The sequence below is a fragment of the Myodes glareolus genome, chromosome 14 (assembly GCF_982192425.1).
Source record: "Myodes glareolus chromosome 14, mMyoGla1.1, whole genome shotgun sequence".
NCBI classification, from domain to species: domain Eukaryota; kingdom Metazoa; phylum Chordata; class Mammalia; order Rodentia; family Cricetidae; genus Myodes; species Myodes glareolus.
The window spans coordinates 68427599-68450250 of NC_142039.1; the positions used below are offsets into that span (position 1 = coordinate 68427599).

The 22652-nt window shown below is 50.6% G+C and overlaps 1 protein-coding gene across 5 annotated transcripts; it reads right to left on the minus strand.

Moving 5' to 3' along the window:
• Positions 1 to 5731: 5731 nt before the first annotated feature.
• On the minus strand, positions 5732 to 22097 carry Nfil3 (nuclear factor, interleukin 3 regulated). Of its 5 annotated transcripts, XM_085699529.2 has the most exons (3): positions 20161 to 20331; positions 17256 to 17339; positions 5732 to 7605 (listed from the first exon to the last, which is right to left on the minus strand). In XM_085699529.2, the coding sequence occupies exon 3, from the start codon at positions 7432 to 7434 to the stop codon at positions 6046 to 6048; it is 1389 nt and encodes a 462-aa protein (XP_085555655.1). In that variant the 5' UTR covers positions 7435 to 7605; positions 17256 to 17339; positions 20161 to 20331; the 3' UTR covers positions 5732 to 6045. The 5 variants fall into 5 exon arrangements, with proteins under 5 accessions (XP_085555655.1, XP_048303820.1, XP_085555654.1 ...); XM_048447863.3 differs by lacking the exons at positions 17256 to 17339; positions 20161 to 20331 and adding an exon at positions 21957 to 22097; XM_085699528.2 differs by lacking the exon at positions 17256 to 17339.
• Between the last annotated feature and the right edge of the window lie 555 nt (positions 22098 to 22652).

Sequence of the window (22652 nt, forward strand, 5' to 3'; positions counted from 1 at the left end):
TTCTTGTCTCCGAGTTTCCTGTCCCTGGAAACCTGACAAAGCTGGGGAATGGAAGGTGTTTGTTCACTTCTGGGTTACTGGTCTTGGGGTGTCTTCCTCTTTGGTTTCTATTGTTCCATGTTATTATCAACAGCTTCCTTTCCCTCCTTTGCAGCCTCCTGCTCTCTTCCACGTCTTCTTCCTTCCTTCCTTTCTTCTACCTTTACACTCTTATTACATTTATGTATTCACAGTGTGTGTGTATGTGTGTGTGTCTGTGTGTATGTGTGTATGTGTGTGTGCATGTGTGTGTGCCCAGATACATGCAATGATGCGTGTGTGTGGGCGAGAGGACAGCTTGTTTGCAGGAGTTGGTGGGTTCTTCCACCATGTAGGTTCCAGGGGTGGAGTTCAGGTTATCAGGATTGGCAGCTGGTGCCCTTATCCCATGCTCTCTTTCAAAGCCGCGTTTTTCTTCCTGCGTGAGTGAAGTAGCATTGGAGACACTTGGCTGAAGTGGAGGTGGGTTCTGCTCCCCACCAGCAGCCCTGGGGGTCTCTCAGGGACTTCCTCATCTGTCCCCATCCCGTCCTGAGTTCACCCTTTCCTTCTAGAACCCACACTTGCTCCCTCTGACTGTACTGTGAGGTAGCATGTGTAGGCAGCCACAGGAACTCACACAGAAGTGAGCTGTTTTTATTTCAGAATATTTCCTCTCTTGAAGCTAATAAACAAACCTATTTTACAATAGAAAACTAGACACCTCAATCACAGCTTCCTGCTGTTCTTAATTCAGGCAGGTTCCTGTTGTGGCTAGCCTTGGATGTGCAATCCGCCTGTCTCTGCCTCCCAAGTACTGAGATTATAGGTATGTATCACTATACTTAGCTTTAAAGGCTATCTTATGACTTCTCCCTTCCTCCATAGATGACTTTTTCTTCTCTGGAGCTCCCCAGTTGGCTCCTGCCCACCCTCCTTGTCCAGGTTCAGGGCTTGGATCCTGAACACGGCCCTGCTGGCTGCTGGAAAAGTTTCTGCAAGGGACCCTCAGAATCCTGGCACAGTGGCCACCCTTTCTGCACAGACTCAGTTGCTTGCGGTATTGATTGTCAATAGAAATTGCTAGAATTTTTTGTTTGTTGTTTGGGGGTCTAATGCGCTGGATCTTGCTAAGTCACTGAGGGTGGGCTTTACCTCCTGCTTGCTATTCTAAACAATTCATTTAAAAAGTAAGTTTTGGGGGCTGGAGAGATGGCTTGGCAGTTAGGAACACACACTGCTCTTGCAGAAGTCTTGAGTTTGGTTTCCAGAACCCACAACTGCCTGTAACCCCTGCTCTGAGAGAACTGACACCTTCTTCTGGAAAGGCACCTGCACGCATGTGCACATACCTACACCCAGGTGCACACACATACACACAACTAAAAATAAGTCAAAAACCACTTCTTTTTACACTACTATTGCTCATTTTCTTATTAGTTGCTGATCTCTCTCTGCGTAAGTTATAAACTAAGCCAACCATGCTTACGTGTAGGGCAGACCCAGTCACTAGTCGGTGGCTACCTATAGTTTCAGGCATCCCTAGAGATCTGGGTACGATTATAAAAGGCAACACCTCCTTATGACCAAGGCATGTGATAGGATGAACTCTAACCAATCCCGTACAGGGAGCTACCAATGAAGACAGTGAACACATAGTGAGGAGGCCATGTGGAGGGTGTGCCTGCATTCCATGTGAGGAACTCCTCGCCATCTTTTTGGTCATGCCTGGTTGCTGGACTGGGCCTTTGGAGAGTACCTTTGGGTATGTCTGGCTGTGACTTCCTCTTATGCTATCGATCAAGCTGAGAGCTGCATTGTGGACATTGCTGAGACTTTTTGGTGCTCTGAGGTGTATGTTCTGTATCTTTTGATAGTCAGGACTGTGCACAGCTGTAAACCTCCTCCATTGTGCGCATGTGAACAAGTGTGCAGGCCAGAGGCCAGCGTCAGGCGATTGTGTGTATGTGAACGTGTGTGCAGGCCAGAGGCCAGCGTCAGGCGACTGTGCGTATGTGAACGTGTGTGTGCCTGCAAGACACCAACCTCAAGTGGTTGTGCATATGTGAACATGTGTGCAGGTCAGAGGCCAGCGTCAGGCGACTGTGCGTATGTGAACGTGTGTGTGCAGGCCAGAGGCCAGCGTCAGGCGATTGTGTGTATGTGAACGTGTGTGTGCCTGCGAGACACCAACCTCAAGTGGTTGTGCATATGTGAACATGTGTGCAGGTCAGAGGCCAGCGTCAGGCGACTGTGCGTATGTGAACATGTGTGCAGGCCAGAGGCCAGCGTCAGGCGATTGTGTGTATGTGAACGTGTGTGTGCCTGCGAGACACCAACCTCAAGTGGTTGTGCATATGTGAACATGCAGGTCAGAGGCCAGCGTCAGGCGACTGTGCGTATGTGAACGTGTGTGTGCAGGCCAGAGGTCAACGTCAGGCGTGTTTCAGGTGCTGTCCACTTTCTTTTTCGAGACAGCATTCCTCAATGCAGCCTGCAGTCACCTCTTAGGCCAGGCTGGCAGGCCAGTGAGTCCCGGAGGTCTTCCTGTCTTCACCCCACTGACTTCGAGATTACAAGCTTGGACCGCCACATCTGGCTTTTCTTTTTTTTTCCTGAAACAATCTTTCTATGTAGCCCTAGATGTTCTGGAGGTCACTATGTAGATCAGGCTGGCCTTGAACTCATAGCGATTCACCTTCCTCTACCTCCCAAGTCTAGGATTAAAGGCATATGCCACCATGGCTGGCCTCACATCTGGCTTTTTATGTGGATTCCAGGGATTAAATTTAGGTCTTCATGCTTACATAGTAGCCCTTGACCAACTAAGCTACCTCTCCAGCCCCATTTTCCATCATTCTGGGGATCTCTGGGCAGGAGGCGGGGACAACAGGGATTTCTGTTACCAGAAGTGATTGACTCTATTGTGCGATCTCTTTGGCTCTTCACATGGCGATGACGCTCCTCCTGTTTTCAAGGCCTAACAGTCTCGTCATCCCCTCAAAGATAATGTAGGGTCTTGAAATGCTAAGGCCAAGTGACACCAAGAGGAGAGCTAAAATAACGGGGGGGGGGTGGCATCCCCAGTGAAGGGTCACATCTTACAGCGGATCTGGGAGACATTGCTGCCCACATCTTGGGAGGAATGACCATGTTTTAATATTGATTTATATTTGTGTGTGTATGTGTGTGCACGTGCGTGCGCGTGCCTGCGTGCACGTGCTGGATCTCTTGGAGTTGGAGTTACAGGTGGTTGTGAGCAGCCCAATGTAGGTGCTGAGAACTAAACTGGAGTCCTCTGGAGGAGTAACTAAACAAGCAAGCTTAACAGCTGGGCCATCTTTCCAGCCACTACACAACGTTTTTCCCATCCAAGTCCTAACCAGGCCCAACCCTGCTTAGCTTTCTGGACAAGATTGGGCTGGTTCAGGGGAGCATGACCATTGGCCGTGTTTTCTCTTGCCCCACTGCGTGCATCTGCAGAGACAGGGAACGACTGGATGTGCCGACACAGACACTACCTATTCTTTCACAGGGCTCTGACTCAGCAAGCTTGAAGGAATTCCCCTCTCCTTATTGTAACTATTTGGGTTTTTTTTCCCTTATTGTGACTGTTGCTGTGTAGTGCTAAGAACTGAATCCAAGGCCTTGCACATCTGAGCTCAGTACTGTACTGCCTGCCATACTATGAGCCCAACGCTGACTACGCCTTCCCACATAGGAAAACTCTACATCCTGTTTCTACCACCGCTCATGTTGGGTGATTCATCCTGCCCATTCCGGGTTGCTAAAGTATTTTGACTGTTCTGTCTCTTAGACCTGCTTCTTTGCTTTACAGCATTTGTGGGCATCTCTACCTCAGGCCTCAACTCAGCCTGTAAGACGACTGAGAGAAAGCTGGGTGGTGGTGCACCCTTAAATCCCAGCACTCACAACGCAGAGGCAAGCGGATCTCTGTGAGTTCAAGGCCAGCCAGGTCTACAGAGTGAGTTCCAGGACAGCCAAGTAAAGACTGGAAGAACCTGGATAGAAGTGGAGGCCACAGCTAAAGGATAAAGTAGGTGGCCTGGGTATGTGTGTCTGTGTGAGACAGGCGGTCCCTTGAGCACAAAGCACCACAGTGTAAACTATGCCAATGCAGAGAACATAGCCTAGAACGAGCGCCAGGCCTGTACTGGATATGGAGAGTCAAAAAAGACTCAATCAGGATCCACTGCTGGGCCTGCTCTGCCTCCAGGCACTGCGGCTGTCTGTGCAGCACAGGCAGAGAGAGAGGCCGAGTCACAGGGCAATGGCTCTCCATACCCAGCACGGAAAGACGAGTATGCAGAGGGCCCTTGGGTGATGAGTGACCTACGGGGAGCACTGTGTACCACCCACCCACCCACTCCACCTGAGGGACTCAGGACACCAACCACCATACTGCGGGAGCCCATGGTGTGTGAGTCTCATGACACTTGCTTCTTGGGACAGTGGAGAATTCCAGACAAATAACCAGGCCTGTTTTTTTGTTTTTTTTTTTTTTCTCTATTTGCTGGGACCTGTGTGTTATCATTTCTAATATCTAAAGATAGAGAAGAGGCATTACTAACAGTTTTCATTAACAGAGCTCCCCTCACCAGGTGATGGGGGTGGAGCCTACGGCCTCACATGTGCTAGGCCAGTGCTCTGCCATGGAACTCTATCTCGAGCCCATAATGGAGTCTTTTAACAAGGCACTGATAGACCTATATTACATAGATGTTGGTGTGTGGTAACTGATGGGGTCTCAGAAATTCCTTTAATGACACCTAAATGGTATTTTGCTATTTTTCCCTGGATGGCCACACTCTAGAACTGTGACGCTTTGGGGTAATGTTAAAAAAAAAATAGTAATAATGAAAAGCAAAACCCACCTTCTTCGTCCTGTCTTTATTCGCTTTTAACAATGGTATTTCAGCCAGGAAGGTGGGTCGGTGCTCAGTCACCAAACCATGTGCCACGCAGTATGCGGCGGTGACTACGGAGATGCCGGCAGCAAACTGCCTGGAGCCTTCCACTTAAGAAAGTTAGAGAAAACTCGGTCCTAAAGAAACCTACCTAATGGGAATAATTTGGTAACCCAGATCCCCCGTACGGGAGCACTCACTGTGTCTACACCTCTCTCTTCCCTGGGCTGTACAGTCCCGTTTATTCCCTGTCCCTTGCTATCCCTTTTCTTAGAAGGTTTCTGAACACACTATTGCTTAGAAAACTGGAAAATTAATATTTTGGTTTTTCTCTCACTCTGGGGAAGCCACCACTCCACATTAAGTGGAAGGCAGAATATCGGGTTGTACCTTGCTAACTTTCGTGTGTGCATGTTTGGGAGTGGGTGTCAGGTCAAGGGTCACAGGTTGATGTCTGGAGTCTTCCTCCACCACTCCCTACCTTAGTTTTTGATTCAGGGTCTCTCACTGAGCCTGGAACTTGCCAGTTAGGCTAGACTCTCTGGTGAGAGAGCCCTAGGGATCTTTCTGTGTGCTGTGTCCCCAACTGTCCCTGCTTCTCTAGGGTTGTGGGTGTGTGTGCAGTACAGCGGGCCTTTTAGATGGCAGGAACCAAAACCAGGTCCTCTTGGTTGCGTGGGAAGCAACTTACCCCACTGAGACATCCATCTCCCCAGTCCCTACCTTAAGAAACTTCTGCAACCTTTTCTCTCTTTCCATTAGACCAAGTGGAATGGAGCCCGGGCTGTGTTTGTCACCAATCCTTTATTGAAACTGGCAACATACACACTTTATAATAGAGCAAAAATAACGTTCGCTATGTACAGCCTCTGTGGGGGCTATCTGACTATACATCAGGCAGAGTGAGGACATCAAGTCTTCAGCGTGTGCACACAAGGACACCAGACGGACACCGTGTGCACAGTACAGTGACATGACAGCAGAGGTCCAGTGGAAATTCGGCATGGCACCAACAGCATCCTCCTCCTCCTCCTCCTCCTCCTCCTCCTCCTCCTCCTCCTCCTCCTCCTCCTCCATCCACAGCTCAGTCAGTAGTCATTTACCTGGAGTCCGAGGCTGAGATAGGTTGTGTGGCTATGAATCTTTTGAGCGAGACCACCTCTGTGGATAAGTTTGCCATCCCCTGCTTCAAATACAAATTCTCAGCCTCAGAAACCTTATAACCACCGTCTTTGACTGCCACCACGCCCGTTTTGAAGCTACTCTGAGTTTTGCCATTCAGTTCTTTGTGATGCCAGGGTTCCGATTTGAGGGACCAATCTTGAATGTTCGTCACCTGCACTGAGAAAGGAGGGAGGGAGGAATGGACCATACCCGGGGTGCCATGCTTCTCCAGGTCAAAGTGTCTTTTGGCCATGACATCAGCTGGGGAAGAGAGTTTCTGCATGCCTTCAAACTCGCTGTCCAAAGCCTCCACTTTGATCTGCATGGCCTTGGCTTTGATTCGGAGCTTGTGGGGCAAGGCAGAAGGGTTCACTTCTGGAACCTTCACCACAGTGGCGTGCACCCGCTGAAGCTCCACCGGAGAATGAATGGGGCCCTTGGGGACTTGCTGCTCGTCTTCCCCATCCGAGGACTTGCCCACAACACCCTCATCGGCCTCTGAGGTTCTCGGGGAGTTGCTGGTGGACCCGTGGACCTGCAGGAGGGGTGGGGAGTGGGAGTAGGTGGAGAAGGAGCTGCCCATGTAACTTTGGTAGATGGAGGTGGAATAGGCACCCCGCTCCTCCCTGGACTCCCTGGCAAAGCTCTCCAGCTCCACTGGCTCCTGCTTGATCACTGGGAACTTGCTCTCAGGGCTCCGGCAGCCTCCCTGAGCGGGACTTTCCTGCGTGTGCTCCACAGAGGACACCTCAGACACATCAGACAGAGAGCTCTGAGGAGAGTGTTTGATGACTGAGATGCAGCTCCCGGCTACCATTGCTGGTTCATGCTCATCCACAAATGAGCTCACGGCGGCCTTGGACGTCTGGTAGTCCTGAAAGTACACAGCTGTGGAATTACTGAGTTTCTGGATTTCTTGGGCATACGCCGTGGAGCTAATTAAACCAAACTTTAATTTGAGAGAGAGCAGCTCGGCTTTTAAAGTGGCATTTTCTTCTCCCAGGGCAATCAGCTTGTTCTCCAGAACCAGGTCATTGAGCCGGCGCTTCTCCCGAGACCTTTTGGCAGCTTCGTTGTTCTTCCTCCTTTTCTCCCAATACATGGCATCTTTCTTCTCGTCGGGAATGAATTCCCGTTTTCTCCGACACGCGGAAGATTTGTTCTTCCCCACGCTCCCTTCATTCAGGAGCAGATCTTCACCGGAGGCGAGGTCCTCCGCCACCTCGGCTAAGGCAGAGTTCAGCACCATCATCTTGTCTGAGCTGCTGGGAGGATCCAGAGGGGCTGGCTCCTTTTTGATGGTCTGCATTTTTCTCAGCTGCATCAGAAAGGACCGTACCCGACAGACCCACTGTGGGAGAACAAATCACTTTCCCAGTATACTTTCAGGTCTGAAAACCTTCGGCTTCTCATCCATCAATAGTCCTTCTGCTGTCCAGTCCAGGATAAATCTGCCAGGTGCCTCTCTGAAGCGGACCGAGGCCGTATTGGGTATCTGCAATGAAGGAGAACATGGTGAGTCCCTGGGGCAGATGTGTGACAGCAGCTGGAAGGGGGCTGTGCTGAGTGGGCAGTCAGGGGGTATGGGCTCCAATGCGGTTCAGGTCTCTAAAGAGTGAGCGAGCTGGAAAAAAGCTGTGAATACACACACACGTCCACTCTGGTGGCAAAGAACATCTTGGCAGAGGACTGTGTGGTTCAGGAGTGTGAGGAAATGAGTTAGTCACTCAGTCACTCACTTACTCACCCAGTCACTAAATCTGTCACACAGCCAACCATCCCTCCATTCCCATCCCTCCCTCCTTCCATTTACCCACCCTTGTATCCATCTAATCCCTCCCTCTAATCCCAGGTATCCATCCATCCACTCATTCCTTCCTCCTCCCTCTCCTCTGCTCCGGATTCCATAGAAGAAAGCTGTTTCACAGAGATGCAAGGCCAAGTGTCGTATTCAGGATGATTCATTAGAGGGAGGAAATGACAGACAGCCCATCAGTGGTGAGGTGCTAACCAGAACCCGCTACCCTGCTTCTGAATGACAGCAGATAACAGGCTACGTAAACTCCCTAACTCTGTTACCTGCTATCTCACATCGGAGGGTGTAGTGGTCCCCAGTCTCCCCTGGAGACGCCTCTGGCCTCACCATCAAGATGCTACACTTATACGAAATGCCCATAGTTAGATGATTTGAACTACAAAGCCCCTTCAGGCTCACTGAGCAGACTTTTTAAGACTGATAGCCACAGTGCTTTTTGGGGTCCTAAAACCTTAGCTTGCTAGACTTCAGTTACATATTCCCTGTGGACTACAACACTGACTATTCAGAGGGACTTTTTTTCTAAGAGCCCTCTTGAAAGTTACGATTACTTCAAAACTAGAGAATATAATTATGGAAAGAACTTCTTTCAATCTTGCTAATTAGTTTCAAATAAAATATAAGAACCAAAAAATAGAATCAACTGTTTTTCACACCCATGAGTAAACTATTTATAACATGAATTGGGTTTCACCGTGTGTGCGTGTGTGTGTGTGTGTGTGTGTGTGTGTGTGTGTGTGCTGAGGATGGAGCCCAGGGGGGTGCTAGGTAAGCATTCTAGTCCAGGCTTTGCTACAAGATAATAAACCCTTATTATACGCCAATGACTCTCTCTCATGGTGCCTTTGGGTCCTATGCCAACTCCACAAAGCAAAGGTGCACACGCAACCTGCACACACCATTCCCCTGTTGTACCCTTCAAGGTGTTGCTCATCCTGACACGTGACAGTGTGTGTTTTCACTTCACGTCAGTGTTTCTTGCTCTTTGTGCGTCTCCACCAGCGTGCTGCCAACTGCAGGCCAGAGGACAACCTCAGGGGCCATTCCTCAGGCTCTGTTCTCTTTGTTCCTCTGGCAGAGTCTCTCACCAGCCTAGAACTTGCCTTGTAGGCTAGGCTGGCCAACCAGTGAGCTACAGGGATCCTCCTGTCTCTAGCTCCCCATCGCCTGAACCATCCACTGAGCACCATGATGCCCAGCTGCTTTTTATATGGGTTCTGGGAATCAGGTCTCCACGCTGGTGTGGCAAATGCCACAAGAACCAAGCCATTTCCTCAGCTCTCTCACTCCCAGAAGCCTGCCTGTTGCTTCTGTCATTTCTGCGGCAGCAAGAATGTCAAGGTCATAAAGACTGGGGTGTCACACAAGGCTCTGTCCATCAAAGTGGGCTACTACCACACAGGGAGCAGCTCCCCTACTTGAGGAAGCCCAAGGGTTATTAAGAGCAGGCTTCTGTGTGCTTGGTGACAACGACACGGTAATAGGCACCACTTCAAAGGCCAAAAGACAGCTTTTCATCCTTTAGTAAAAAGACATGATCTCCTATCACCTCCATACATCCTTGCCTTTCAATCTGCAAACACTTCCCTCTGCACAGTGCAGGCACACTCCTCATGCTGCGGCAGGCATGCAGCCACTAGGGTGGGTCCTCACCCCTAAAGTGAACTGAGCCCGTGGGAAAGCTCGGAGAAGAAACAGAAGTCGAGGAAGGATGCTGACCTTGGCCTTTCTCCACCACAGTCACGGGTTCTTAAACACCACACGGTCCCTTCCACGCTACTTTTTTGGGGTATTTTTTCCTTGATGTGCTACTATTTTCCTCCACGTACTTACTTATCTCAGTTCTTCCTTAAAATATACGTTATATTTCATTCACACACCCCACCATCTGTGAGTTACTCTCCCTAGGGGGTCTCACAATTTCTCTTCACAGCTGAGCTCAGACACATCTTTGCACCTTCCTGCCCTGAAAATGTGCACCATGTGTATGTATCGATCTGGTTGGGAGAGAGAGAAAGAGACAGAGAGAATGAATGTGTATGTGGTGTGTGTGTGTGTGTGTGTGTGTGTGTGTGTGTGAGAGAGAGAGAGAGAGAGAGAGAGAGAGAGAGAGCGCACCATGGCAGGCCACCAAGGCAAAGTTGAACATGTAACTGGTTCTGTTCAACAAAAATCAGCCCACAGGTGGGGAGAGGACTCAGACGGTAAAGTCCTTGACTTGCAAGCCTGAGGACCTGAGTTCAATCCCCAGAACCTATGAAGAAAGCTGGGCAAGGCAGCAGGGATTGCAATTCCAATGGTCGGGATGTAGAGGCAGGAGGATTCCCTGGGGTTCACTCCCTGGCCAGTCAGCCTAGCCTACTAGGTGAACTCCAGGTCTGTGATAGGCCATGTCGCAAAAGCCAAAGTGGATAGAATTCTGAGGCATAACATTGGAGGTTGTCCTCTGGTCTCCATATATACCATATACGTACACACACACACACACACACACACACACACACACACACACGTACCAGTAGATGCACTCACACCTACCTTTGGAATTACCTGGTAGCCATACAGGAAACACCTGTACACTGGGCACCAAGCTAGACTGAAGGTTCTCAGAACGGGGAACCAAGCCCTTAAGAATGCAGGTTTGTAGGCAGGGTGGGGGCCACACTGAAGAGGACTGACAGAACTGAGACCCATGCGTGGGCTTCAGTCACGATGGGATCTGAAGTGCTGGCCCTGCTGCCTCCATTCAGCACGGAAGTCATTTACGCAGCACTTGCTAAGTCCTTAGCACTGGGGGTATCACCTGCCCTTTCAGCATCTTCAGAGGAGAAAACATAGCTCACAGAGGCAAGGGGCATGCCTAGTGATCTGCCACCCAGGTGATGACCAACCTGAGACCCCAAGCCAGTCAGACCCTGGCTCTGACCCTCACGGATCCTCCTTACACGCCACCTTTCAATACCAGACACACAGCCTCCCTTCATCTCTCTTAGTTTGGAGCCTCACACAACTAGTTATAAATCTCCTCTCGGGAAAGGAAGGCACCACGGATCTGGGGCTCATCCCACAAGTTGGTTGCATCATAAAGAACTGCCTAGAGCTGCCTTCAATCAGCCTGAGCTGTTCCATAGTCAGACTTTAATCTCCTGAATCCTATCTGTTGAAATTGTGAAAAAGACTCACAGCTATTGGCCTTGAATTTTGATCATCCTGTCTCAGCCTCTCGGTGTCAGTACACTTGTTCCACCCTCCTTAATGTCATTACTTTATCTTTAATAAAAGAATAGAGCCAGGAAGTGGTGGCGCACGCCTTTGATCCCAGCTCTCAGGGAGACAGAGGCAGGTGGATCTCTTTGAGTTTGAGGCCTGCCTGGTCTAGTGTGCGTTCTGGGACAGCCAAAGCTGCACAGAGAAACCTTGTCTTGAAAAACCGGGGCGGGGGGGAAGAAATGTTTATTTGTGTTATTTATGTGTGTTTCCATGTGCATGAGTACCAGTGCCTGCAAAAGCCAGAGGCTTCCGGTCCCCTTAGAGCTGGAGCTACAAGAGTTTATGAGCTGTCACCGTGTGCTGAGAACCAAACTCTGGTCCCCTGCAAGAACAGTGCGCACTCTTAAGCGATGAGTTATCTATCTAGCCCTTATTATTATTTTGTTGTTGTTGTTTTTCAAGACAGGGTTTCTCTGTATAGCTTTGGCTGTCCTGGAACTCACTATGTAGACAGATAATGTTTGACCTCAAACTCACAAAGCTCCTCTTGCGTCTGCCTCCCAAGTGCTGGGGGTTAAAGGCATGAGCCACCACCACCCTGCTTAAAGAATTATTTTATGTGTATGAGTGCTCTATCTGCATGTACACCTGCATGCCAGAAGAGAGCATCAGATCCCATTATAGATGGTTGTAAGCCACTATGTGGTTGCTGGGAATTGAATTCAGGGCCTCTGGAAGAGCTGTCAGTGCTCTTAACTGCTGAGCTATCTCTCCAACTCCCCTATTACTATCTTTAAAAAAGTATTATATTTGTATGAATATTTTGCCTAGCTGGTACCCTTGGAGGTCAGAGGGCATCAGATCCCCAGAACTGAATTCACAGATGGTCATGAGGCACTATGTGGCTGCTGGGAATTGAACCTAGGTCCTCTGTAAGAACACCAAGTGCTCTTAACTGCTGAGCCAACTCTCCAGCCCCAGTGTCATAAACAAAACCAAAAATGCATCTATTTCAACAAGGGATGAACATTTCTCTAATCCAATGACTCTGTAGAGAGTCTTAGAGTTTCTATTGCTGTGATGAAACACCATAGCCAAAGCAACTTGGGGAGGAAAGGGTTTACTTGGTTTACACTTCCACATCACTGTTCATCATCATAGGAAGTCAAGACAGGAACTCAAGCAGGGTAGGAACCTGGAGGCGCGAGCTCATGCAGAGGCCATGGAGGGATGCTACTTACTGGCTTGCTCCTCATGGCAAGCAAGGCCTGCTTTCTTATAGAACCCAGGACCACTTGCCTGGGGTGGTCCCACCCACAATGGGCTGGGCCCTCCCCCCACCAATCACTAACTAAGAGAATGTTCTCTAGGTTTGCCTACAGCCCAGTCTTACAACTGAAGCTCCTTCCTCTTCAGTGACTCTAGCCGGCTTGAAGTTGACACGAAACTGGCCAGCACACAGCGCCAACAAACTAAAAGAGAGAAAGACTGAGCCACCAGCTGCAGATCACAAGCAGTTAAAAGCAGAGACGACTCGGGGGTCTGTGATCCTCAACAACGGATGCAGGCAAATGTAGCTGACAACATCTTTTTCTTGTTAGTATAATATGCAGGAAGTGCAGTGGTGTGTGTGTGTGAAGGCTGGAGGCTAACTCTGGGATCTTGCCTTTTTTACCTGTCTGCTTTTGTTTTGTTTAGTTTTAAGCTGAGTCTCCCAGCAGACCTAGAGAGTCCTGTTTCTACAAATGGGCTGCCTAGCAAGCTCCCAGGATCTGCCCGTCTCTGTCTCCCCAGTCCAGGTCCTCACATACTCAATGGCAGGAGCTTTACCCATAAAGCCACCTCCTCAGCACAGTGGAGGCTACCCTTCTAAAACCCTCAGCACTCATGATGACTGCCTCAGATCCCAGGATCTCTCTTTATGACTAATCCCACCATGACTTCACCCATGTGTCACTGTTTGAAATCCACACCGACGGCTGGGGTACCTTAGTCACCATTTGTGTTTCTTTTTTGGTGAATAACTGCCATGAGATGCCGATTCCATGATGTTACCTCTGTTAGCACCATTAACTCCATTACAGCCATTAGCTGATAGGACTGCTTAAAGACACAAATAAAAAAGAGAAATTGAAGAGCAGGCATCGCGTCATGCCAGCTGACATACTTTCCCACGCCTACTGTGAAGACACCACCGCTGCCACCGCACGCTTTTTTATAACCTGCTACAGGCAGGAGCTGTATTTCATAAGCGCAGATCCTTGGAGTTTATTTAAGTCAGATGACCTAAATACTCTCTGCAATTAAAATAAGACCTGACCTAAGAAAAGCCCGCAAAAGAATCCAGTCGACAACATAAATTTTAGACAGTTTACCCCACAAGGGTTTCCCTGTGGTAATAACAGAAAAGCATGTGCTGCTCTGACCTCTGACCTCTGAGGTCAGTGTAGCAGTGCAGACTCTACAGAAACAGAAATGAGCAGAGTGGTGAGCACTCTGCACCAGCACTGAGCATCTTCCTCGGGTAGACATCAAAATCCACGACGAGGAGGCTGGCTGGGAGCTGCCCAATGTGGTCCTGGGAACTGAAGACACTCATTCTTAGCAAAACCAGCAAGAACCCTGAACCCTGTGCCTTCTCTCCAGCCTCTACCTGTGACATTTCTGGAAAGTGAATTTAGCCTCCTTAGGTATACGTTTAGGGGAAAGGGCCTTTTATTTTTATTTACTTTATTTATTATTATTGTGTGGGCATGCATGGAGAGGTCAGAGGTCAGCTTTTGAAACTGGTCTTCTCCTTCCACAGTGGGACCTGGAGACTGAATTCAGGTCATCTGGTTTGCGCAGGAGCACTTTAATCCACTGATGTTTTCCATCGAGAACAAAACACTCTAGTTCCCGAGTGCCCAGCTCAGGGCCTGCAGTCACTTAGCAGTCCAAAGTACAGGCAGGCCTAGGAGAAACACGTGCTTGGTGCACACGTGGGCACATACCCATGAGCCATCTCTTACGCTGCCAGATTAGCCCTATCCTGGCAACAAACTGACCCACTTTTTCTGTTTGGATGCGTCCGTGAACAAATGTGTCAAAACCCGATCCAGCTTACAGGAAAGGAACGGATTCCAAGTCCAACAGGGGATTATGTGAAAATTAGATTTAAACTTAATAAATCGGATGACGGCCCTGCATTTTATTAATGCATCCATCTACTTTGCTGACTGAAATATGAACCAGTGTGACTGGCAGTCTCCACAGGAGCAAGTGTTTGTAACACAAGATGGACACAAGCAGGACACATAGGGCCACCCCTTAAAACAACTCCACAGCTTGAGAAAATGGTGCCCATGAGGAGAGAGAGGGGGACTGAGAGTGTGTGAGTTGTGGGTGTATACAGAAATGTGCTTTTATTTTTTTCAATCTAAATAGAGATGCCTCAAAATGGGAATCATTACTACCCATGAAAAAAGATTTTACAAAGGGCCGGGCAGGATGGCGCATGCCTTTAACCTCAGCACTCGGGAGGTAGAGGCAGGTGGATCTCTGGGAGTTCGAGGCCAGCCTGGTCTACAAGTTCCAACACAGGCACAAAAGCTACAGAAAAACACTGTCTCAACCCCCCCCCCCAAAAAAAAGTATTTTAAAAAGGATTTATTGTTTTATTTATGCATTTGATTGTATGAGTGTCTGCCACTTGTGGTCTGTGGAGGTCAAAAGAGGGTGTTGGATCCCCTGAAGCGGGAGTTACAGTCAGTTGTTAGGCCTCAGAACCAAATTCAGGTCCTCTGGAAGAGTAACAAGGGCTCTTAACCACTGAGACATCTCTCTAGCTCCCATCTGTGACGTTTTTGAAAAGACAATTGATCAATTTAGTAACTCCCTTGGAGTCTTGCTATGACCATGAGCTTCTGGTCCTCCTGCCTCCACTGCATAAGTGTTGGAATTAGAGGTGCACATGGTGACAATGGGCTAGGGGTGCTGGAGAGAGGACCTATGGAGTTGGGAATGCACAGCAAACACTGCCAACTGAGCTATGACCCCAGTCTCCCCTAAGTCTTAGGGACACCAACATCACAGTCAATTGGTTTACAGCACAGTGGCCAAAAAACAAAACAACACCAGTTACAAAAAAAGAAGCATGCCGGGGTCGGGGCTTGGCAGAAAGAGTTCTTGAGTGTTTCCAGCCTCCCTAGCCTGGACTTTAACGTTCTTGTTCTCTTTCTTAATAGCACATGCTGGTGAGTGTCATTTATTGTGCCGTGTGCCTTATGACTAAAGCGGAAGGTTTATTTGAAGGCTACTTAATTACATTTAAGATCCCTAGAAAGTTAATAAAATACACCGTGTTCTGATAATTGAAAGGCTTATAAACACCCAAACTCCAGTGAAACCACGTCCTCAAAGCCTGGATTATTAACGAATGGCATCTCTTAAATCCCCACTAAACTTAAAAAACAAGCTCAAACTCTAATTAAAGCCATACGAGAAAGAAAATCCTCCCCCTTCATAACAACGGGAAAATTAGTTGCAAAGAAACGTGAGAGGTGAGTGGGGGTGGTGGCAATAAAAACTCATTTTGAAACTGAAAAAAAAAAACTCTTATGTAACTGTGATCAAAGGTCAGGGTCTTTCGACATTCACTGTGAGTCCAATCTGGATAAAAATCAACTCAAATAAAATTTAGAAAAATAACAGGATATCAAACAATGTGCTCACCCTGTGAAACGCAGGCATACCTGGCGAAAACAAGAAGGGAGCGTTATAGGAAATCTCAATGACATTGTTTGTTATGTTTGACTTGAATCCCAAGCGTGCTCTCATTCCTCAATACAAATTAAAAATAAACAACTTTTAACAGCCCCAATGCCATCTGGGTTACAATGGAAATAATGAGGCATGTGTGATTTTTAAGCTGGGTAAAAATAACGCTGAGCACTCTGACCGCGCCTTTCCAGCCCACGCTTCAATTAGACCTGCATCTCGGAACCCACTGATGACCACGGCAAGGTCAGCTAGAAAACTCCACTGGCGGGAGTGAGTCAGGGGCCTTGCTCAACCAGTGTGCAGCCTTTCACAAAGGGCTTTAATTTGCAGGCTGTTGCATCATTGGTGATGTTATAATTGCCAAGATAAGCCCTCAATGCAGAAAAGGGAACTGTTCCACCAAGTACAGTGAGCTTGCTCCCTCTCAGTGAAGGAACAGACAGGATGGTGGAGAAGAGGGGGCATGGCTGACCGAGCTCCCATCTTTTTAGGCGGCCAGCCTGGGCTGCTAACCAGCTTCTCTAAGCGCAAAGCGCGGAGTGGGTCCTCCACCTGCCTTGCTTGGTAACCACCCTTCTTATTCCTGAAGAATGATCATCAAGGCTGTGATGACTTCAGGTTCCAGCCCTTTCTGCTAGGCACGATTCTAGACTGCCCTGGGTACCTCAGACCCAGGTTTTCTTCCTCAAGATCAAGAACCATCAGTGTAACAGGGCCTGCCTTTAGTTGTTGGCCACACAGCCACATGTACTCTCTAAGATGGCGTATGTGTCCACTGCACGTGAGAATGGCCACTGTTGACTGCAGACCAGAGGTTCTGAGGCAAGCACCGCCCAACCCCAAGAATACAAGTCACAGAGAGTTCCAGGAATCTGATAAAGGTCAACCTATTCTTGCCGAGGGGACTCCTCATCTCCCCTCCTTCAGACACTTCCCTAAGACATTAACCCAGTTACTTGGGACACTGAAGCGATTTGATGTTGTCAAGAATTCTTCTGGTTCAGAGACTAACAACACATACAAGTCAAGGGTATTCAGGAACAAAAAAAGAGATAGTTCTTCACAGACCCAATACCAATCCCACCCTCATCCTTCCCGTAAGATTCGGGTTCAGAAAAGGAAAGCGAGCCCAGACACAAGCATTCTGGAAACGTTTACTGAGCTCCTTCTAACTGTCCAGCTCCACAGGTTTCCCCTTCAAGATTACCTAGAGGCCAGTGAGGGTCAATCAAATACCAGGCCAGAGGCCTGGGCAGCACCTGCGCCTGTCCTTTTTGCACCTCCCAAAGCTGTCTCCAGTTGAAAGAGGGTCCCTAGGGTGTCCAGTAGCATCCTCTGAAGCTGAATTCCAGGCTTACCATGCACAGAGAAAAGCCTCAGCTGATCACCCTCGAACACTTGGATGCTTCACGGGAGTGAAGCCCACCCGGGGAAACCAGCATCTGGGATGAAAGCGCAGGGAGATACTTTTTACACAGGGAAAACTGCATCTATGTTGGTGATTTAGAGCTGGGGACACTACGTGTGTGTGTGTGTGTGTGTGTGTGTGTGTGTGTGTGTGTGTGAAGCCTTGGGCCTTTGACCATAAAAACTTTAGATACAAGAATTAATAAAAACGTGGGCTCAACCGACCACGGTCAAGCAGGGACCCTCCTTTCCACCACGAGCAAGCCCATTTCTAAAGCCGTTTAGAGGTCTTGCTTTTTCACTCCATGAATGGAGAAGAGCTTGGCTCGGAAACATAAGGAAGACTCCCGGGAACAAAGGTGTCTGTGGGGTCGCAGCTAGAGGTGCTGCGGAGTGAAGTCAGCCCCTGTCTGTGCCACCCGAGGCTGCGCTGTCCGGAGGCCCATCTCTGCTGGAGCCTGCGCCCAGGAGGCACGCCCGCTCTCCGCTCCAGGCCTCCCTGCTCCGGGCGAGCGCAGCGAAGCGCACCGGGTCCCGCGAGCCTCCGCCCCGCTCCGCGGCCGCACCCCCACGCCGCGCCGCTCCCCAGGCCCGCCTCCCGCCGGGTGGGCGGCGCAGCGGGGCCTCGGCGCCGCGAGGACCCCCGCGCCAGAACAAAGGAATGCGGGGAGGGGGCGGGGAGGCGCGCGGGCCACCGCGAGGCGCGTCCAGCGGCTGTCCAGGGGCGCGTCTTGGGCCGAGGTCCCAGCCTGCCACCACCAGGCGCGTGCCCGGCCCCTGGGGCGCGAGCGAGGGGCGCAAGGCCGTTTGATGGAAGGAGGCGTTGCAAAGCCGCCCCCCACACCCCGGCAGGCCTGGGTCTCCCACCCCAGTTCGCAAAGTGGGTCGCGTGGTGGTGGTGGGAGCTAGCGCAACTGCAGCGTCTTGGAAAACGGCTGAAATAGGGGTAATAATATGTTCCAAGGGTCAATGTGTCCACCCCCTAAAATAATACTGTAGTTCAATTATGTAAACGTTACGCTATGAAATATATATCTCACAGACACTATTAAATACGTATATCCACACATCATTACACTAAGTAAGAGTCCGGGAAGAAATTTAATATCCAGATACTTAACATATTCATCTATCCCCAATGAATAAAACTAGGTTACACAGGCAAAAACACAATCTACTAACCTATATATGCTTCCCATAACTCATATATGATCTGGGGGAAATTACGATGTGAAATAAATACTTCTGACCTCGTTAGCTGTTGTTATTTACAAAAGCCAGAGAGATGACTCTTGGCCATTCCCTGCTGGCCTCTGAGCGCAGCAGTTCCTTCAAAGTGTCCTTTAAAATGATAAATGGGGCCCCGCGTTCAGCAAGCAGTCACTAGGCGCTGCGAAATGCCTTCCTAAAAATACAGTCTTATCAGAGGTCTTGGAAGGCTGGAGTTAAAACTACAGCAAATGGCCTTGAGCTTGTATTTGCACACAGCCCTGGAGACACCAGAAATAGCACCGAGGCCACGATTGTTAAAATGTGATAGGGCTAAATTTAGAAAGACGTAGATTTCATTTAGGGCAAAAGACACACATTTGGCAAGCAGGGGCTAAGTCAAAGCTTAATCGGTTGTCACTTCACGGCTTAAAATATCCTTAAAAAGAACCAACAAAACCCCTGTTGATAGTGACATTCTTAAACGCTGAGATTGCCCTACTTTCTTTGTGACAAGATTATAAAATCACGTAATTAGCTCTCTTTCTATGCTTAACAGCCAGCAAATTCGGCAGTTACATAACCTAACATTTCCAGGAATCTATTAATGATCTGTCTTGCGGTGTCTTAGAAAAAAAAACGAAGAAGAAGAAGAAGAAAAAAACCAATGACGATAAGGTGAGAAAAAAAGCTGATGGAACGGAACGCATTCCAGTTGGGAAAGTGGGGAGACAAACGTCACAATGGCTCGTCCGGGTCTTAAAAATAACACCTCGGAACATTTAAAGGAGCCCCCTCCCCCGCGCGCATCAGTATCCTACTCTGGGAATTCTCCTTTCTTAATAATGAATTCCGTAGGATCGTTCTTAAAGCATGCTTATTTGGGACGATACAGAGGTACCAATAAGGATCTAATACCCAACGCTGCGCTAAAATGTCCAAATCATAGCACACATAGGCGCATATTCCCACATCAGCTAGTCCTCGGTGCCCACGTTACACCGCGGGTCCATTATGCAATGTAAGAAAGGACACATCCCTCTACCTTCCCGAGGGCTCGTAAAACACGCTGACGACAAACAGGGTGGAAAACGTCGGTGCAGACACAGCGCCTGACACAAACAAACGCCGCGCAGGCATCTCCTAATGCCGTCACCGTTCGCACTCCCAACCCTCCTTCTAAGCAAATCAAGACGGTTCCCAGTGACTCAACCCTCCCCGTGGCCGGCTCAGAGAGGGGAGCAGCACGGAGAGACCCCAGAGAGCAGGGCACGTCGTCTGGCTGCTAGGGGGATCGGCCTCCGCTCCGCCTCCCCGGCGCGCTCTTCTCCACCGAAACATCAATTTTCCTGAAATCCGGAGACATTATGCAATAGCGGGGAGGGGGGAGGGAGCGCGCGGCAGCCAGGGCTACGTGCCGGCGCCAGGGCGCTGCAATCAAAGCAGCTACCTTAAGGTGGCGAGTTCCCCTCCTGCCAAGGCAGCAAAAGTTTATGTAATGCATGCCCCGCGCACACTCGCCGCCTCCCGCCATCCCTGCGCCGCGCCCGCCCGCGTCCCGCGCCCCACGCCCGCCGGCCGCGCGCTCCGAGAGCGGGCGCGGAGCTGAGCCGGGCCCCCCGAGCCGCCGGTGGGCGGAGCGCTTACCGTGGTTCTGCTCCCCGGCCCGAGAAGGGAAAGAAAGGGCGTCCGGGACCTGGCTGGCAGTGCCGGAGCGCGAACTGGACTCCGCCGGGTCCTCAGCGGGCGGTGGCGAGGGCGCGGCGCGGGAGACTGGCGGGCGCGCCGGGTCCGCGGGCGCCGTGGCCGCGCCGAGAGATGTGTGTTAGTAGGTCAGTTCCGAGAGCCGCGCTACGTCGCCGCCCGCCAGCCCCGCCGTGACGGGCGGCCGCCGCCCCAATCGCCGCGCCCGCGCCCGCCCCCGGCCCGCAGCCACTGGCCGCGCCGACAGGGGCGGGCTCCCCGCCGCCCCGCCCCGGCCCGCCCCGTCCTCTCTGCCGAGGCGCCACCGCCAGTCCGCGTCCTTCCCTGGCCGCGGTGGCAGCTGCTCTCCGCTGTCCGCGGGGACCCACGCCTAGCGCTACGTTGCGCAACGGGACGCACCGCGGAGCCACCGGGGCGCTCCTGGGAGGAGCCCAAGGACCCCTCTGCGGGGTTGCCGGCCGCGCCCTCCGTGGCCACCGCACTCGTTCAGTGCACCTTTTTGTTTGTTTCCCCGAGAGCCACACGGGGCTAGGCTACCTGTTGCCAATAGAACCCCGGGGCGAGGGCAGCGGGGACCCGGGCGTGGTGGGGACCTTCACCTCTTTGCGCCCACGGTTCTCCTGAGACCGGGAAGGGTCGCGGCGGCAGGGCTGAGCTGCGACTGAAATGTCCCGCTTCTCTCCCGACTGCTGCCCGGAGAGCTCCGTACACAAACACCGCCCTCCTTGCACATTAGGGAGAAGACGACCCCTGCGAAGTTGTTGGGTAACACGACTGGGAAACCAGGCTGGACGCGGTCGGTCTACGTCTCCAACCACGTGGAGAGGTGGCGACTGTCTCCGAGGACCTGAAGGTCCGCGGCCCGGGTGCGCCGGTCTGGGACGCCCACCCGCCTTCGGTGCCTGGGCTTGAGCGAGCCATAGAGGGCACTGCACGAAGGCTCTTGACCTGGTAGCTCTCTCATCCTTTCTGTCCCCCAGTAAGCACGCCAATTCCCCTCCCCCTAATTCCCGGGCTGTACAAAAGACATAAGGAAACGGGAGACAGGGCATCTGGCGGCATGTTCTTAAGTCAGTCACCAGGTTGGCTATTGTGAAGGAACGTGGCATACACTCCCCGCGTTTACAGACACGTAAGATTAGTGCCGGCTTTGGCAAAGGGAGCCATATTCCTGACAGTGACGCACGCGCTTGCCCAAATACGGAATGTGGCAGGTGGCGAGGTCCTTGAGCGGTCTGCTCGGACTGTGGGAGCTGGGCTCGAATATCTCTCTCTCGCGTTTTTAAAAGAAAGCAACCCCAAAGTAAAGATCGAAGGCGCGGGTCTCCCACCCAGAACAGCTAAGTGGGTCTCTTTCCATCTACCGCAGGCACACATTACAAAGATCACCTCAGAGGCACACGTACTGCTAGTTTAATTACCTTTTACCAGTTGGACTTTCGGACGCCTTCGCAGGGCAATAAATGATGGGGTCTGTCTGGTAAAATACCCCTTAACCAATACGGTCCCCGCAACACAGGCAATATGGTAAGCCTCCTTTTCCAGTTGCTGACCAGTTCAAGAAACATACCGCCCCTTTACATGTTTGTTTCGAAGAACTGACTACCTTGATGTAAACAAATCTTGATTTAGTTAATCGGTTCCACTTTTCTCGAATTTACTGATGTCATAGGATCCCGAAGTAGGTAGAATAAGGAGTAACGTTTTCACCAAAAGTCAATCAAACTTGTCTGACTCACCGGAGGTTGACAGCGGAGGAACGGACGCTCTGACCCCTGACGCTGTTCTTTAGACTAAATTTTGAAATCTGATGCCTGTCTTCATTCCCCGGGGCAGTTTACACTACGCCTCCACTTCATTTGTGCTTCCGTCATTGCCATCTAACTTGGAAATCAGAGGAAGTGTAAAAGATGCGTCTCATACCAACTTGGAAAATAACTCTCTAGCGCCCCCTGGTGCTTAGGAAACAGCTCAACGAGGCAGCGGAGGCTCTGTCCCCAGAACCTGGATGATGGTGTGTCCAGGGTTGCACCCTGGAGGGTCCGCCTAGTGGGTGAGTGCTTGCAGTTAATTGAACTGGGAGAAAATTGAAGCATAACCCTGGGGTGGGAGGACTTTCTCCAAGCCGCCAGTGTACTGATTTCAGAACAGGCTGTAAGTAGGGTCTCCCGGGGGCGGGGGTGGGGGGGGGGGCGGAAAGGATGGAGTATGATCTTCATACTAAAGTGTGAAGTCCAAAGTTGAGGTTTTTGGAAGAGCTGGGTCTTGAACCCCAGGTGTACTGCCTGCTAAGCAAGTGCTTTATAGGTTCTTCCCAGCCGAAACTCAGAACATCCTTACCCTAAGCAGCAGGCTTCTTTTAGTGCTGGAATTGTAGTTGGAGGCAGGAGCCAAGGAGAAGTGACCTGGACCCGTGGAAAATGATCACCGGTGGC

Bases quoted from the DNA above. Each gene is read 5' to 3' on its own strand.
- Nfil3 (XM_048447863.3), bottom strand. From the start codon at position 7,434: ATGCAGCTGAGAAAAATGCAGACCATCAAAAAGGAGCCAGCCCCTCTG.